We start from the raw sequence: 15383 nt of genomic DNA on the forward strand, positions 1-15383 counted from the left end.
ATGACCCATTCTAACCACAGCAAGTGTTAGGAGCCCTGAAACATTGGTTTGTGGTTTGTTTACTCAAGGATGTGGGGATTAAGTCATGCTGCTGTTGGGTTTTTTTGGTTTTTTTTTCTCTCTTTTGTTGTACTTTTTTAAAGCAATGAGAGAATTAAAGGATATTTTTTACCACCTTGCTGTCATCTCATCCATCAACTGCCTCACTGCTTCAGATCCCACCTGTACATAATGCTGTCACGATCCAGCTGTCATTGGGCTCCTCCTGTCACAAGTATCTCACTGCTCTTCACATCATACCCCCTATCTCCTCCTTCCTCCTGAGACCTTTGCAGATACCTACTCCTCCTCAGGATTTACTGCAATGATCTTGAAAGCTGTCTTGAGGCCCTCTTTCCCCAGATAATGGCTTTTTTCTTCATTGTGCTCTAATTAGAATACAGTAATCAACACACAGGTGTGTGTCTTACAGGAAACCATATCACATGCAGCCCTGATCTTGCTATCCAGTGCTGATCTTCAGCTCAAGTTTTTAGTAAGATAGTTCCATAAACACAATGACATCATGTCATGGCATCATTATTTTCCTGTAAGTTTGAATCAGCTTGCTTGCTTTTACAGGAAATTATATGTTCACAGCTCCTTCAACTTAATTGACACCAGGGAAGTGCCACACACGTTACTTCCAACATTTAGGTCTAAAGTGCGTGAACAACATTTCCATCATCCATTAGGTACCCACCCAAAACAGACTTTGTCATTATACAAGTGAAAGCAGCTAAGTAAATATAAAAATCAGGTTTAGAGTATAAAAGGAAAATTCAGAATATTACTTCTGGGGGAAGGGTAAAGGCAAAATTACAATACCTTTTGCTATGGAACCTTCTGGCCCGGTTGAAAACACTGGATGCTATGGTCATACAATACCAATGCCAAGAGAACAAAATTTTAATGACTCCATCTCCCATCACCCCAAATCCCTCCTAATATGGGGGAGTTTTCCTCCATGATGTAATTGCAGCCTGTACTATTCATTTTAAGCATTGATTGGAAGGGTTTTGCAGAAGAAAGAATAGTACTAGAAACTGAAAGTTCATTGTATAAAATTATCTAGATAAGGTGAACTAATGCACAAAACTATACATAACAGAAGGAAATTTAAAAAAAAAAAACATTCTACTTTGTTCATGGACTACTACAGGACACTACAAAAAATCACAAACTTAAAATCTCTCTTGAGGGTCTCACAGGTTTCATAGAATCATCAAATGTTAAGGGGTTGGAAGGGACTTTAAAGATCATCCATCATCCCTCCTGCCATGTGCAGGGACATCTCCCACTAGACCAAGTTGCTCAAGGCCTTGTCCAACCTGGTTTTGAACACTGCCTGTCGAACATTCCTTCCTTCAGATCAGTTTAGATCCAACTCTACTCTACTGCTCCACCAGTAAAGAATAGAGAAAATATTCATAAATTTACAAGAAGTACTGAAGCCCTCGTTATTTGTTGGAAAGGAGGGGCAGAAGGTAAAGGGGAAAGTGTCACAGTTGACAGCCACACTGTTTTCAAATAAAGGTTAATGTGTGCATACCAGCACTCATTTTACACACCACTGCCAAAACTGATAAACTGCAAAGTAATCTTTGCAGTGACACTACATACTGAGGAGAGCAGAGCCCTGAAAATCAGGGGCTGAAATGGTACACTTTGGGCCATCAGTGTTTTAAGCTGGAAAAACTTCCATGACTTTCTCTTCACTACTACCAAAGACATGGATGAGTTGCTAGTTCAGGATTCAAATTGCTGTTTGACTCTTAACAGGCCTCTGCATACAACAAGCTCTAGACATTTATGTAATCCTTGGCACCTCAAGGCTTTGTCACAACCTCTGGGAATACATTTGTAAGATTTTACTTCAAAGGGTTGAATTGTGCATATGAACTAACACCCTACATAGGATCACTGAGCTAGCTGCAGCACTACAGTCCCATCCCAAAACCTGCCAACTTCATCTATAACAATCCTGTCAACAGTTCATGCACATTTTAAAATTATCAAAGTGCTTTTCACTATTTTTCCAAGAAAAGAAGAGCCCTTGTGGCACATAGAAAGACACAGATATATGTCTTTGCATGGTTTTTTCAGTAAAAACATGCTTTTCTTATTAAAATGTGATGCTATTCTGTGATTACAATATTTTTTTTTCCTGGGAAATGTATGACTCAGTATGTAAATACTCATCTCAGGGGTCTGCCCTTGTGGTGGCTTTGGCCACCCGCAGAACTTCTCACTGTGTTTGTGTGTGAATTACATCAGAGCTGTGTGTATAATAGTTTCTCCCTTCTTTTGGCTTCCCTATCCATCTGGGTGCTTGCCAAGTATGCTGGCTGGCCACCTTATTAGCAATAAAAATGGTACTTGAGTCCCAGCAAGACTCTGGTGGAAGCTGGAGGTCTCCGTGTTGACTGCAGTGGTGTTCAACCACTTCCACCACTTCAGCAAGGGCTTTCCAGCAGGTTGTTGTGGACTCTGGTTGCTTTAGTCCTGCGGACTGTGGAGAGCTTTTGATTACACTTAGCTTCAGCACAGGCTAAGGGCACTCCACTGTCACTAGATAAACTCATTATATAATGCAGCTCTGTGCATGTGCCGTGCTCTCTTGTTGGTTCCCCCATAAGGCAGGTTCATGTATGTGGAAATCTGATGGGTTTTCAGTGGCAGAGGCAGATTCCTGGCTAAACATGCACCAGCATTTCTCTGGAGCCACAGCTTTCCCAGCAAGGCTACCACATGTCCACAGTCTGGAACTGTCTCACCTCAAGCCCCAAGTGCTATGCCTAGGCCAAGCCATATGTGACCCCAACATGCTGGTCATGCCTAGGTGGGATAAGATCAAGCCTTAGTAAGAAAGCTGAGCTCATGTTTCCAAGAAGCAAAGAGAAAGAGAGAAGTTTGCGCAGCACGTTGTCATTGCTGGTGATATTTTCCAGATTAATAGTAAACTTGGGTTGTTTACTGGATCCCAAACTTTCTTTGCATGTATACAGGAAAACAGATGCTTCCCATTCCCAGGCCCCATGCCCGAGCAGGCTCCCTCAGCAACAGGCAGGGGACAAAAAGCAGGGCAGCAGAGACATTGCTTCCTGCCTCTGTCTGCTTTGAGCTGGCGATAGAGCATTATCTATCCCGCACACTTCTCTGGCCTCTTTGCCAGGCTATCAGACAGGCTCACAGCGTGCAGTTTGCTTTTCCTGCTCCGTAGGAACAGCTGCTGCCTCTGCTCCCAAACAGGGAACAGAGGCCAGGGCTTGCAAGCACTTTGGCTCAAACAGGACACATGGGGCAGGGATGAGAGAGCTGGGAAGCGAGCCACATCTCCCAGAGCATGAGCAGGTGGGTGCCCCAGCTCCTAGGTTACCTTTCATCTTCCAGCATTAAAGGCCTGGCATGGTCCATCCAGAGCCCTATCTTCAGTAAGCCTCAGGTGCAGTCCTCCAATTGATTCATTTATGCCAGCATAAATCAAATTTCAGGCTCTTACAATGAATTAAAAAGGCAAAGGTGAAATAGAGGACAAAAGCATGTGCCTGGACATATACTTAACCATTTGACTTCAGGTTGGACACCTATCAGTCTTTTGCCTCTTCTTCTGAAGCAGTGGTGCTGGTCCCTGCCTGTGCTGGTGCTGTGATTTATTGTGCCTTTCTGTGGTCCAAATAAGATATTTCTTCAGCTTTCTGCCTGAAGAAAGTGACATAGGCTGCTTGAGGACATGATGCACTCACTGTTCCCCTCTCCTGTGACATTTCTTTATATAAGCAGCTGAATAGCAAAACATATCAGTGTTCATTACTAATTTCGTTATTTATAGTGAGCTGCCACAGATGGAGACTGCAGCACCATTCTATCTTTAGGGCGTAGTGCCTGCCTGTCCGTACAGACAATTGGTAATTAGCACAAGAACAAATTGTTTATCTATTCTCAAACATAAATAAATAGGAGACCCATTTATCCATCAAAATTCAACTACCTCCCTTTGCTAGCTCTCCAGGTTAACTGCTTAATGAATAGACCTCATTGCTTTGGGCACTTCAGCAAAGATAAAAGTGTCTTTAAAGGAAATTAAATATGCAATAAAAATAACCAGCTATATACTAAACAAATAGCATTTAGATCGCAAGAATCATGAGCATAAGATAAGATGAAGGTCACTGGGATGCCAAGCAGAGGTGTGCAATTGGACCAACCAGTACATAGGGGAAATGTGGTGCATATATCCTACTTAGTCCTGACATGTGTACTTCCTACCAGTACAGCTGCCCAGCTCTGAGTCGATCACTCCAAGTGAATCCTTGCATGAGCATGAAACTGGAGAAGAAGAGGCAGAGAGGGTGCTTGCAGTTCTTCGAGTAAAATCAGTCCCACATGTGCTCTAAAATGACCTTGTATGCCTTGGGTGGCAGAACCCTTCCCAATGGAAACACCACACAAGCCAGGGAGAACATACGACTTTTTGTTTCTATTTTTACTGCTGATTCCAATCCTTCCTTTATTCACTATACCGACCCCTGAAGGTGGGGAAGAACAGGCTTTATGAATAGATGGGCTCTATGAGCCCACTCACTATTAAGGCCAAAGCAGTCCATGTGAAGAAGAACAAATAACTCTTGTCTTTCTCACCGTTCAGGTGTTTTCAGCATCTGAAAGTGTTCACTTACTCAAGCTTGCAAGTGCAACAGTGTTTTACATGCATATGGGTGTACACAAATCCTTATGTACAGAGTGGGAAAACTGCTATCACACAACAGAAGTGGGTCAGATCTGAGGAATTCTGCCAGGCCTCCATTTTCAATCATATGGGATCCAGTGAAGCACTATTTGTTCACTGCCCTACCATCCAGGCAAATTTTATTTGGACTTCTTATTATCCAGTTTGCAGCATCCAGGAAGGGGGTAAAAGCTACTAAAAAAAAGAAAATAATTCCAAATACAGTGGCTGGAAAAAAAAAAAAAAAAAACAAACCAAAAAACTAATAAAAGGGTCCTTTTGTCTTTCAGCTCACAACTCCAAATTTTCCTGTAGTGGTCAAGCTGGGACATGCTCATGCTGGAATGGGGAAGGTAAGTAAAAGGGGAAAAAAAATTTTATATATATATATATATATATGGAAACAGATACATATGTGGTTCAGCATTCCTGTGATCACACATGGCATGTGACCAGCCAGCCAAGGGGTTAAACCTCCCCACAACCTATCTGGGTCGCACTGGCTGTTCCTGTGGGAGAAAAGACCTTTTTCCGCTGTCACGCACTTGGAGACAGGCAGTGGGATTGGGGTGGAGGCTGTCTGGGATGCGGGAAGGGGGGTTGGTGAAGCGTGGGGGAAAAGCTGGCTGGGCTGAAGTCATTAGGCTTGTCTTTTATACATTTTCGCTTCTCCTGAAAGTGGTAGTGTTGTTTATTCAAGCACCTGTAGAGTGCAGCTACACCCCATAGCACTCACAATGAGGAGCTGTGGCACTGGGCTTCTTGAGTGCATTATGATGACCTTATTCAAAAAATGGGAGCCCTTCAGTTATTTTTTTTTCCTCCTTGCAAGGAAGAACAAGACCTTACAAAGCAGAGTGGCTGGTTGCCTGCCAAGGAATCCTGAAAAACAGTTCACTACCCAGAAGGACCTGTTTGTTTTTCCCAGGCTCCCTGGGATCTTTATTCCCCCAGTGAATTAGCAGTCTCTGTTTCTTGGGGTGACTGGGCTCCCCTTTCAGTGAGGCATCACCAGCACATTCCTGTTGCACTTGTGTCTCCTTTTTCTTCCATTTATCTTTTCAAAAGGCATCCCCTATCTGTCTAAAACTTGGTTTGTTCAGAAGTACAAAACTGAGGTATCATCTCTGAATCCAAATGAGTGGTACGTGAACTTCATAACTAATATGCCTGTCATAGTGCCTCCCTAGACCTTCTCCTGGCCTCGCACTTTGCCTGAAAAATATATATAGTTACACCAAATTTAAACTTGGTACAGTTTGTTTGCTTGTGCTCTGGAAACAGAAGCCCTTTCTGGCTTGCTGGATTGCACATGGAGGATCTAATAATCTTTCTTGCTTTGGTTGCAATGTTCCCCTGTCTGGATGGTAGCTGCTGGGGAGGAAGTGGGCACAGATCCCTGTGCCAGTGATGGAGTTGGTTTTCAGTATCAAGGAACAAAGATGTAAATAAGCAGGAAATGTTGGTTAATATATTGGTGCTGCCTATGTTAAGCAGGCAGAGGTGTCATTGAATTAGAGTGTGTGCAGACAGCCTAGAGGTGCTTGTAGGGAGCCACTAACTTGTTCCTAGGAAGGGTTTCATTAGCAAAAACCAACCAGGACAAAGCAGGAGGAAAATCTCTCCCTTGGGACCCTGCAAGTCTGCATGTCTCTGACTGCTCTGCCGTTTCACCTGTAATGCAGGGCTTCATGTGTCTCATGCACCAAGGATTCTTAGTGGCTACAGAAATGAGGGCAGAATCAGAGAAAAGTACTCCAATCTTAACAGCATTTCCAGACAAAACTCTCAGCAGAACATTTAGCTATTGTTTTCTGCACCACACACCAGATCTTCTTCCACCTCCTACTTTCCCTCCCTTTTTATCCTTTAATTATGTTGATTTTTGCTGTCACAAGTTAAGGAGGAAGAGAGATTCTATTCAGACTCCTGGCACAATTGTACTCAGAGGTACAAGGAGGGTATGTAGGAAGTCGTTCCAGATAAAGATAGGCTAACAGCCAGCATCTTAGAAGAAAGAATTGGTCTGAAGCCAAGTTTACTTTGGTCCATTATGAAATTAGTGACTACTAGCAAAGTCTGAATATGCATTTGGGCACAAAGTTTCGACACTGCTCTGTTCAGTAGATGGGGAAGGTACAGGAAGCAAGGGTTGTTGACCTTATGGTTTTAGTTTGGGCCCTTCTCCAGCCACAAGCAGCCTGAAGGAAAGTTGAGATGGATTAAATTTTCTCTCTTCAGACTCACTGCATTTCATTGCACAGAGCAAAAAGAGAAGAAAGAAAGATAAAATAAAATAAAGAATAAATCAGTTGGTTTAAAACACAAGTAACAAGAATTTGTTTCATGCTTTTTTTGAAACAGTAGGGTTCAAGCCCCAGTGGGACTGACAAAAGAAACCACAGAAAATATCAGGAGAAATACAGAGAAGTGCAATTATGGGTATACTAGAAAAGTAACAGCTACAGATTTAAAAAAAATCAAACCTACAATAAAGTAATGCAGAAGAGGGAAGTTCCCAGGAGACATTATGGTGTTTTTAACCATCATAATGCAAAAGCAGTAACCAGTGACATTAGAGAGAGCTAAATTATTTCCTTGCACTGGTTTTCAGAAGTAGAGATGATAGCAGGAAATAGCAGATCTTTAGCTATAAAATATACATAATATGAAAAGAGATAGGTTTGCTTTTGGTTTGATGTGTGCAACAAAATAAATATTAATAAAGCACCTGCATCAGGTCATGTTTTGTATTAAACCAGTGACTGCAGAAATAAAGGATAGAATAGCTGATGTATTAGCCAAAGTACACATGTGAGTATTAAAATAGTACTTACTGCAACAAATGATGCCAAGACAGCGAGCTTTGTATTTGTACCTGTAATTGGTGCTTCAAAGGACGTGAGCATTCAGGTTACAGTGTTACTACAACAGAAATTGTCAAGGAAGTACTTACTTTTTTTTTTGTTATTAATGATAAAATCACATGTAATGGGAGGCACCAACACATAGAAGAATGAGCAAAGATGGGAAGTCCAGGCACTGTTACTCTTTATTTTTCTGAGGTAGTGGGCAGGAGCCAGAAGAATTCTGGACGCAGAAAATGCCTCTTCCCCAAAGAGTTCCACCATCTGCTTTCAGGGAGATTTGTGTCATTTCACAGTTTTCTTCAGTTTCTCTGTGTTACAGACCAGAGGAAATATAATGATTACCTGATACTTATTGCTAATTCATTTTCATAATGTTCTTGGCAGTGTAAGTGCTGAATGCTTATTAATTTGCAATAATTGCTAGAAGGAGCATAATTATAACAGACTTTCATTTTCACATATTGTTTGTTTTGACATAATTCTCACAAAATTCACTCACCACATTTTTTAATCAGAGGGCTGAACAAAGAATCCTCAAAGTTAAAATGAAAAATAACAATAGGACTTGTACAAAATAGGCTCTATTGACTGCCTACCCCTTAAGGGTGGGTCACTTTAGCTTGGGAGAGGAGCAGCTATTATTCAGGATCAGAGCCAAAAGGGGTGGCAGTATACCATTCATGAAAGAAATGCTCTTGCCAAGTGATGTGTGCATGTGAGGTGCACATGGAGATGGAGAAAACAAATTTGCAGTAACAGGCATCTTTTGAAATCTCTGTTGAGAAATGCAGAAACAATAGCTTCTCTATTGACTTGAACAGAGACACCAGTAATAGCCTTCACCCAGGAACAGACAATCTTCTAATCTAAAAACAGAACACATGCCCCTTAGCCCCTCCCATGATAATCATTATCTTCCTTCCAATATTTGGAGTTACTTCATATTTCCATGGCACTGGAAGATCATAACAAGTGCTCTCTGTGCTGCTGGCCCTGTGCAGTATCGATACAAATAAAATATTTGTAGAAATACTGCTTAGACAACTGTTTACAATGGAGTCAGCAGAGAAGGACCTTTCTCATGTTGTACTTAAGTTGCCTAGACTCACAGGATCAACAGTACTCAAGGAATCTTCCAGGGAAACCATGGATGGACACTGAGAGGAGATGTCTTTCCATGTGCAGGACAGAACTGCTGTTTACCCAGCAGCTCCTTAGAGGTCAAGGCATTTTTAAGCATTGTGCAGTTTGAGCCCACCTACCCCAGAAGTAATGGGGGGGTCTCTGTTGAATAGGGACAGCACTGCAGTGAGAAAGGAATAACACTTCTTCCTGACTCCGGATCTCATAATGCCAGAGCCCATGGAAAAGAATAAAGCTCAGAGTGTGCTAGTATTTGCCATTTGTGTGTTAACATGACCCTAAAGTGCCCTAGGAACAGAGCCCAGCATTGCAAATTCACTCAAAGAGCCTCTTCACCTCTTCCTGGTCAGATCATGAGAAGAAAACAACTGCCAGATCTACAAAGAGAGTAAAACCAGTATCTGATCATGTGACTTTACATATATTTATATCAATTTTATATATATGTATATTTTGCTACTCCTACTTTATTTTTAGACCTCTCTAATTAGGTCAGTTTAAGAGTCACTCCTGTCCCCTCCTACCCCATAATTATGAAAACACCTTCCCAGTACAAATCCTGGCTCGGATGAATTTATGACATTGTAGAAGAAAAACTTGTTGTTCATAATAATATAGTCAGAGTTATTTTCTCTCTTACTGGATGGGAAAGGCTTCTCTGATTCTTTTTTTTTCCTGGTATAAATATAGCACAAACTAAACAGAGCCACTCTGTAATGTAAAAATACTGCAAGGTTTTTATCAGGAAGGACAGCTCGTCACCTTGTCTCTCTCGGGACTGGAAATAGAATGTTCCAAAAGTGAGAGCTTTGAAAATCCAGTGTGCTAAAGGGGAAAGGAAGGGAAAGGGCTGCCTCCGTTTGTCAAGGAACAAATATTTTCTTTTAGAGAAGACAAATAATGACTTGACATGTAACATTCATTCACAACAGAGCAGCCCAATCACTGCATTCCCACTGACTCATGAGTGAGGATGTTCCAAATGTCTTGAAAATAGCAAAAACATCCCCATTTCTTGCACATCAGTCTGAAAGCTTTTGCTGAACACAGGAAACAGTGACTGATCCAAGGCACCAAGGACCACAGCAGCCAAGACCTGGGCTCTGTATTAGGAAGGTTCAAAGCATTAAAGGCAGCAGATGGGGAACTTCATTGTGAGGATAGTAAGGAAATGCAGATGCCGCTGTGACTTCACTATTTTGGGGTGGGTCAAAGTTAGGTCTAAACTGATTGTGGTCAGTTGGATTGGGTATTTTCTGAGAAAAAAAAAAGCATAATTTGGGGTAGAGGAATGGAGAGATTCAGGAAACCATCTGCACAGAACTGTTCCTGAAGACCCACTAACCCAAGATGGTAGGGTCCCTACGGAAAGGCTGAGAGCAGGTCGAGATGGACAAAAAATCACAAACTTTGTGTGGCTGCACCAGTTCCTCTGGAGCAAAACACTCAGACCATGCATTTTCACAAGCCTACCAAGGCTCAGTTAAACATCACATTGCCAAGTCCAGCCCTGGCTCAGCCTTGGACACTCACCTTCCAGCTGAACCTGGCGCTAACCTCATTTTGGACACAGAAAGTGCTTTTGCAAGTTATCTCCAAAGTGGTGTGTGTTTAGCCTGTAGGGCAGAGTTAACCTCAAAAGCAGAGTTCACACTGGATGATGCTCAAGAAAGGCAAGGCTAGGGCAGTCCTAGCAGACTAAGATAATTATGGCACTTCGGCTAACCAATTATTTTTTCATGTGGCCACATAATGAAAGCAAAAGGGGACTGCAAAGCAAGACCTTGCAGCATTTAGGCTCAAGATGAGGGAGGAGAGCCATAGCCCTGGGACCCTGGTGTCCAGGGACACCCAGAAGAGGCAGCAGATTAAGGAACTGTGAGACAGAGAAAGCAGAAGTTTCTACCCAGACAGATCCTTCACTGAAGGAATGTGTGCTCACACAGGTCTCAGATGTGGCTCAGACTGCCCAGGAAATTGCCACAGTGGGGTTTTAACTCTGGCAGACCCAATCCAAAACCCTGCCTTGCAAGAACGGCCTCAAAACAAGGTCTGCAACAGGGATGGAGCAGAATGTTTCTTCATGACCTGCCCCTTGGACTACTCTGCAGCCAAAGGCAGAAAGATCAGTGCTTCTTGAGCAGGCTGAGGATGGCAACAGGTGCCAGATGCAGGTCATGTGGTGGCATCAGGCTCTTAGATGCCACCACAGGACAAAGGTATGGTCACATCTGCGTGGGCACGACCCCAGCTATCCAGCCAGACTCCCCTTTCCAACAGGGAGCATGCCAGGGCATCACTGGTGCCTGGGTTAGAGAAGAGAGCCAGAAGAGGAGGAGCTTTCTTACTCAGAAAAAGCATTTGTCAAACACTGCCCCAAACCCTTCTTAACAGGTCACTAAAATGCTACAGCAAACAGCAACTTATGGCTTCAGAATGAGTCTATTGCTGCTCAAACAGCCAGCACAGCTAAGCAAACAGGCTGCCAGGGCAGGGGCTGTGTTTGTATTCACTGTTTGCACTCCTCTGTGCAGTTAATGGGATATAGCATTTATCCTAAGAAGGTTACAAAATAAAAGAGAGAGAGGGGGGAAAATGGCTTCCTGTTGATTTCTTTTCAACTCCTTTTATCAGTTTCATGTATTGGCCAACCTGCCATTTTAGAAGACAGATTTGTCTCTTGTTAGGTAAATTGGAAACTTTGCTCTGGGTTGATTTTTAATAGTACCTTCTTAAATAATGCCCTCTGGTGTCATACTACATCCACCCTGGATTTGGTTATGTCTGGGATTTTTTCTTCTGTTAGGAAAATGGATATCTTATTGACATCTAAAAGGGTTACAAGGCAGGAGGAAATGAATTATACAAAATTTAAAAGTAGAAAGCTAATAAAATGGGGGACTCAATAGATAAGGCAGGAAAATAAATCTAATTTGACTGTAACTTGAGTGCTTCCTGTTTATGAAGTAATAACTGTACCCTGGGATAAACCAGCATTAACCCAGAACACGGCTTTTGTTTTGTCAAATTTGGCTGGCTCTAACAATTAACAAATGGTGGCTCAGATTTCAGCTTTGGTGTGGTGATTATTTTGATGCCTGGTGGGAACTAAGGCTGTGATCCCCTACAAGGGGACTTCTGTGGGTTGCTTTTTCTGAAAAGTCCATGGGATGTACTCTGGCACAGGCCAAGGAAGATGTCAGAGCTGTTTCCCGAGGACTGTGCAGTGGTGTAGCACTGTGGGAGTCATCTTTATTTTTCATTTCTTACTTTGTGTCCTTGGTGAGTCCCCCCTCTTTATTAACCCAGCCAAAAGTCCTCAGGCCCATTAGAGAGAACATTTTCAATTGTTTTCCTTCTCTCCTTGTAGGGAAGGGGTGGTAGAAGAAATGGACCCTTCCTTTCCAGACATGCTGTATTTTTGAGGAAACATCACATTTAACAAGATGAGCTCCTTTCTAGCAATATCAATATGGTCTAATTCCAATCTGGAGGGGGCAGCTTCCTCCTTTCCTTTGCTCTGGGTCAAATGTTCCTGGGCTGAGGATGCAAACATTTCAGTTTGGGCCCAAAGACATCTGTTGCACAAGCACAGCACTTTGTTTCAAATCCCACAAATGTCCTTGTTCCAAGTAGGTCATTATATAATGGCTTTTGTATCTTCTCACTCCCAAAAGGGTCCGGGAGAATATGTTGTAACACCGTGTCAGTGTCGCCTGCCCTTGCAGTCCCTCCTGTGATCATTTCATCTGGGTGGGACTCTCTTGCTTGATGTCATTCAGCCCAGGGCAGCTCTTATCAGTGCAACAAAAATACCCAGCTCCGACACAGCCTGCATTGTTTCTCTCTAGTATTTTGCAAGTCTAGACTCTGGGTTCCCTCTCCCATTCTCCCTGCTGCCTCCAAGGCATTCCTACCATCTCACTCTGCCCTGCACATCCCCACACATTCCCAGAGAGGGAAACAACACAGCCTAGAGCAAGGCTGCTCCTCCTGGATGCCATGCAATGGTTGCCTTTACATATCCCCTTTATATTTGTTATTTCTTTTTTTTTTTTTTTTTCAGTACCCTCCCTTCCCACAGATGACTGCAATCGCCCTCTGCTCCTTTTCTCAGCAGTTCCTGGACGGTGAGAGCACAGTCCTCACCACAGCAAAAGGGAGAAGGACTAGGGGTATTTGCTGGTCAGTAATAGGAGAAGCAAAGATGAGTTCTTTTTCCTATTCAGGCATCTAGAAGTGGTCACAGGTCAAACTGGTTGCACTTTTCACCTTCCCCACAACTGTTCTGTTTTTGAAAGCTTTTCTGCAACAGGATGTGGCTAAATCTTTGTATGTGCTCTATGTGTAAGCTGGCACTCACACAGAACAATCTAAACAGAGTAAAACGGGTTAGCAACAAGCTTGTTCTCTGTTCCCTAGTGAAGATGGCTCCCACCCTCCCATGGTTGAAAGCAGATACATAAAACCACTTGTTTGCTCTTTGCGAAGAAACACCAAATACCATTGCATGTGCTTCCTTCAGCTGGCTCCACAGAGTCTGGCATCACCCTCCTTTAACACACAGGGGCGCAGCTGGGAAGCTCTTCTGGAGAAGAGACCCATGGATTGTCACCCATCAGTGCACACTTAGCAAAGTAGGGTTGCAATCCCCAGCTGTGGTCTCAAAGCATCACCAAAATACAAAATTAGGGTAATAATGTACAGGAAGTCACTCACTTGCTCATTCTTTTCATACAGTCATGGTCTTTTTTCCACAAATTAATCCACCCTTCCTGCATATGTCCAGCCCTAAGGAACAAGACTTTTACAAGTTTCTGGGATGCACCAAACCAGTGTTTGCCAATACACTAAAGGCCATGGTTAAAGATATGAGTAAGGTGAAGTTGTCCACTATGTTCTTGTTACCTGCTTGTTCAGTTTTGCTTTCCCAAATCAATGAGCTTTTGTAGAGGTTTGACTATATCATTAGAACTTCTACTGTTTTGGTCATTCCTCATTTCACTTTTTATTTTTTATTAAATACAGAGCATTTCCAATAACTAAATACAGATCTGTGAAAAGCCATCTTCTCAGAAAAACTTTAGCTCATAGGTTTCAACTGCTCCTTTGTTTCCAAGTGAGACTCAAGTCTAACACCCAACCAGCTGTCCTACCCACATGCCCATTGCCTCACACAAGTCTCCCCAAGAGTCAAAAACTCCCCCAGAGACATCCTTTTCCTTCAGAATTTGTGCCCAGGCAAGAGACCTGCACAACTCCTCAAAGAAAGTCTGGAGTGGGTTAATGTGAAATGCCAGGGAACTGAAGGATAGAGGTGACAGACAACCAGCTCTCATGTTGATTTCCTGGAATTGGTTTGTATTTCCTGACCATCCAAAGTACTCTGTTTTCATCCGTCCCAACATGGGAAACAGCAGTTGCAAAGTTTGAATGAAGTAATACCTCTTAAGAGATTGAATATTTTCCTGAAGCATCCTAAAAGCAAAGAGCATGAGCAAGAGCCACTTGGGCAAAGGTCTAGCTGCCTCTCTGGTGCCAGGATTACCAGGGCTGGTGCATGAGGAAGGAGAATGAGATGGATTTGGTCTGGGTTGACTTGCTCTGGGAAGCTTCTCTCTTTGAATCACAGAAACCTTGCTCTGTCCTCAGCTGTGTCTGTGTGGGGTTTAACTGACATTGTGCTATTCAGGTGCACAGATGACTTCTGCTCACCAAGTATTCATGTTCTTTTTGCTCTTGTCTCTTTTTCACTGGATTTTGATAATCAAGGTCAAAGTTGAGAACCAGCACGACTTCCGGGACATGGCCAGCATAGTAGCCATGGCAAAAACCTATGCCACCACCGAGCCATTCATTGACTCCAAATATGACATCCGAATCCAGAAAATTGGCAGCAACTACAAGGCTTACATGTGAGTGCATGGCTGTGCCAGAGCAAGATGGGGAGGAGACAGTGCTGTGGATGTCATTGAGTCGGTGTCTGCTCTGGGCAGGAGTAGGTAGCTGACTTCATTTCCTTGAAGAATAACCCTGCTGTTCTCCTCCCACCTCTGAACCCAGATCCCTCATCCACCAATCATCTTCTTCATTAGTCACTGTCAGGTCATTGTTTCTGGAATGTAAATCTCTCTCTGTCTCTTTCTGAGATTCAGTTAGTTCCCACTATAATGACTGTGCTCAGCCATCACCTCTCCATCCTGTTGTTGAAGGGCTCATCTTTCCCGGCAAAATCCTCCAGCTCCAAGTACCCTCTAGTGGAAACTGAACCTGCCCACTTTCCAGCTGGAGAAAAAAATAAAAAAGATTGAACTAGCTGCAACTCCTGGAGTCCTACAATGTCCAGGCCATAGCAGCACCCCATCCTTCAGCCCACAGCAGCACCCTATCTTCTCCCCAGCTGCAGATCACAGCAACACATCACACAAGGGGCACAGAGCACTGGGTACGAATGGCCTCAGCCGGGGCAGCACACAGCGTTTCTGTGGGCATTTTGCATGTGTGCTCCTTGACACATACAAAGGAGGGAGAGGAGGTGAAACACTTCTGTGGGTGCCCCGAAGTTCCTCCCTGCTCTGTGGGGTAGGTAGTGAGGGAGGTGG

At 43.2% G+C, this 15383-nt stretch overlaps 1 protein-coding gene across 1 annotated transcript in view; it reads left to right on the forward strand.

Moving 5' to 3' along the window:
* The window catches only part of SYN3 (synapsin III), a 192169-nt gene that overhangs the window by 154373 nt on the left and 22413 nt on the right, over positions 1-15383 (forward strand). The window contains exons 8-9 of the mRNA XM_053978623.1: positions 5059-5121; positions 14554-14696. Coding sequence (XP_053834598.1) covers positions 5059-5121; positions 14554-14696 — 206 coding nt within the window. The remainder of the gene's footprint in view (positions 1-5058; positions 5122-14553; positions 14697-15383) is intronic.

The sequence above is a fragment of the Vidua macroura genome, chromosome 5 (genome assembly GCF_024509145.1).
Source record: "Vidua macroura isolate BioBank_ID:100142 chromosome 5, ASM2450914v1, whole genome shotgun sequence".
Classification (NCBI taxonomy): domain Eukaryota; kingdom Metazoa; phylum Chordata; class Aves; order Passeriformes; family Viduidae; genus Vidua; species Vidua macroura.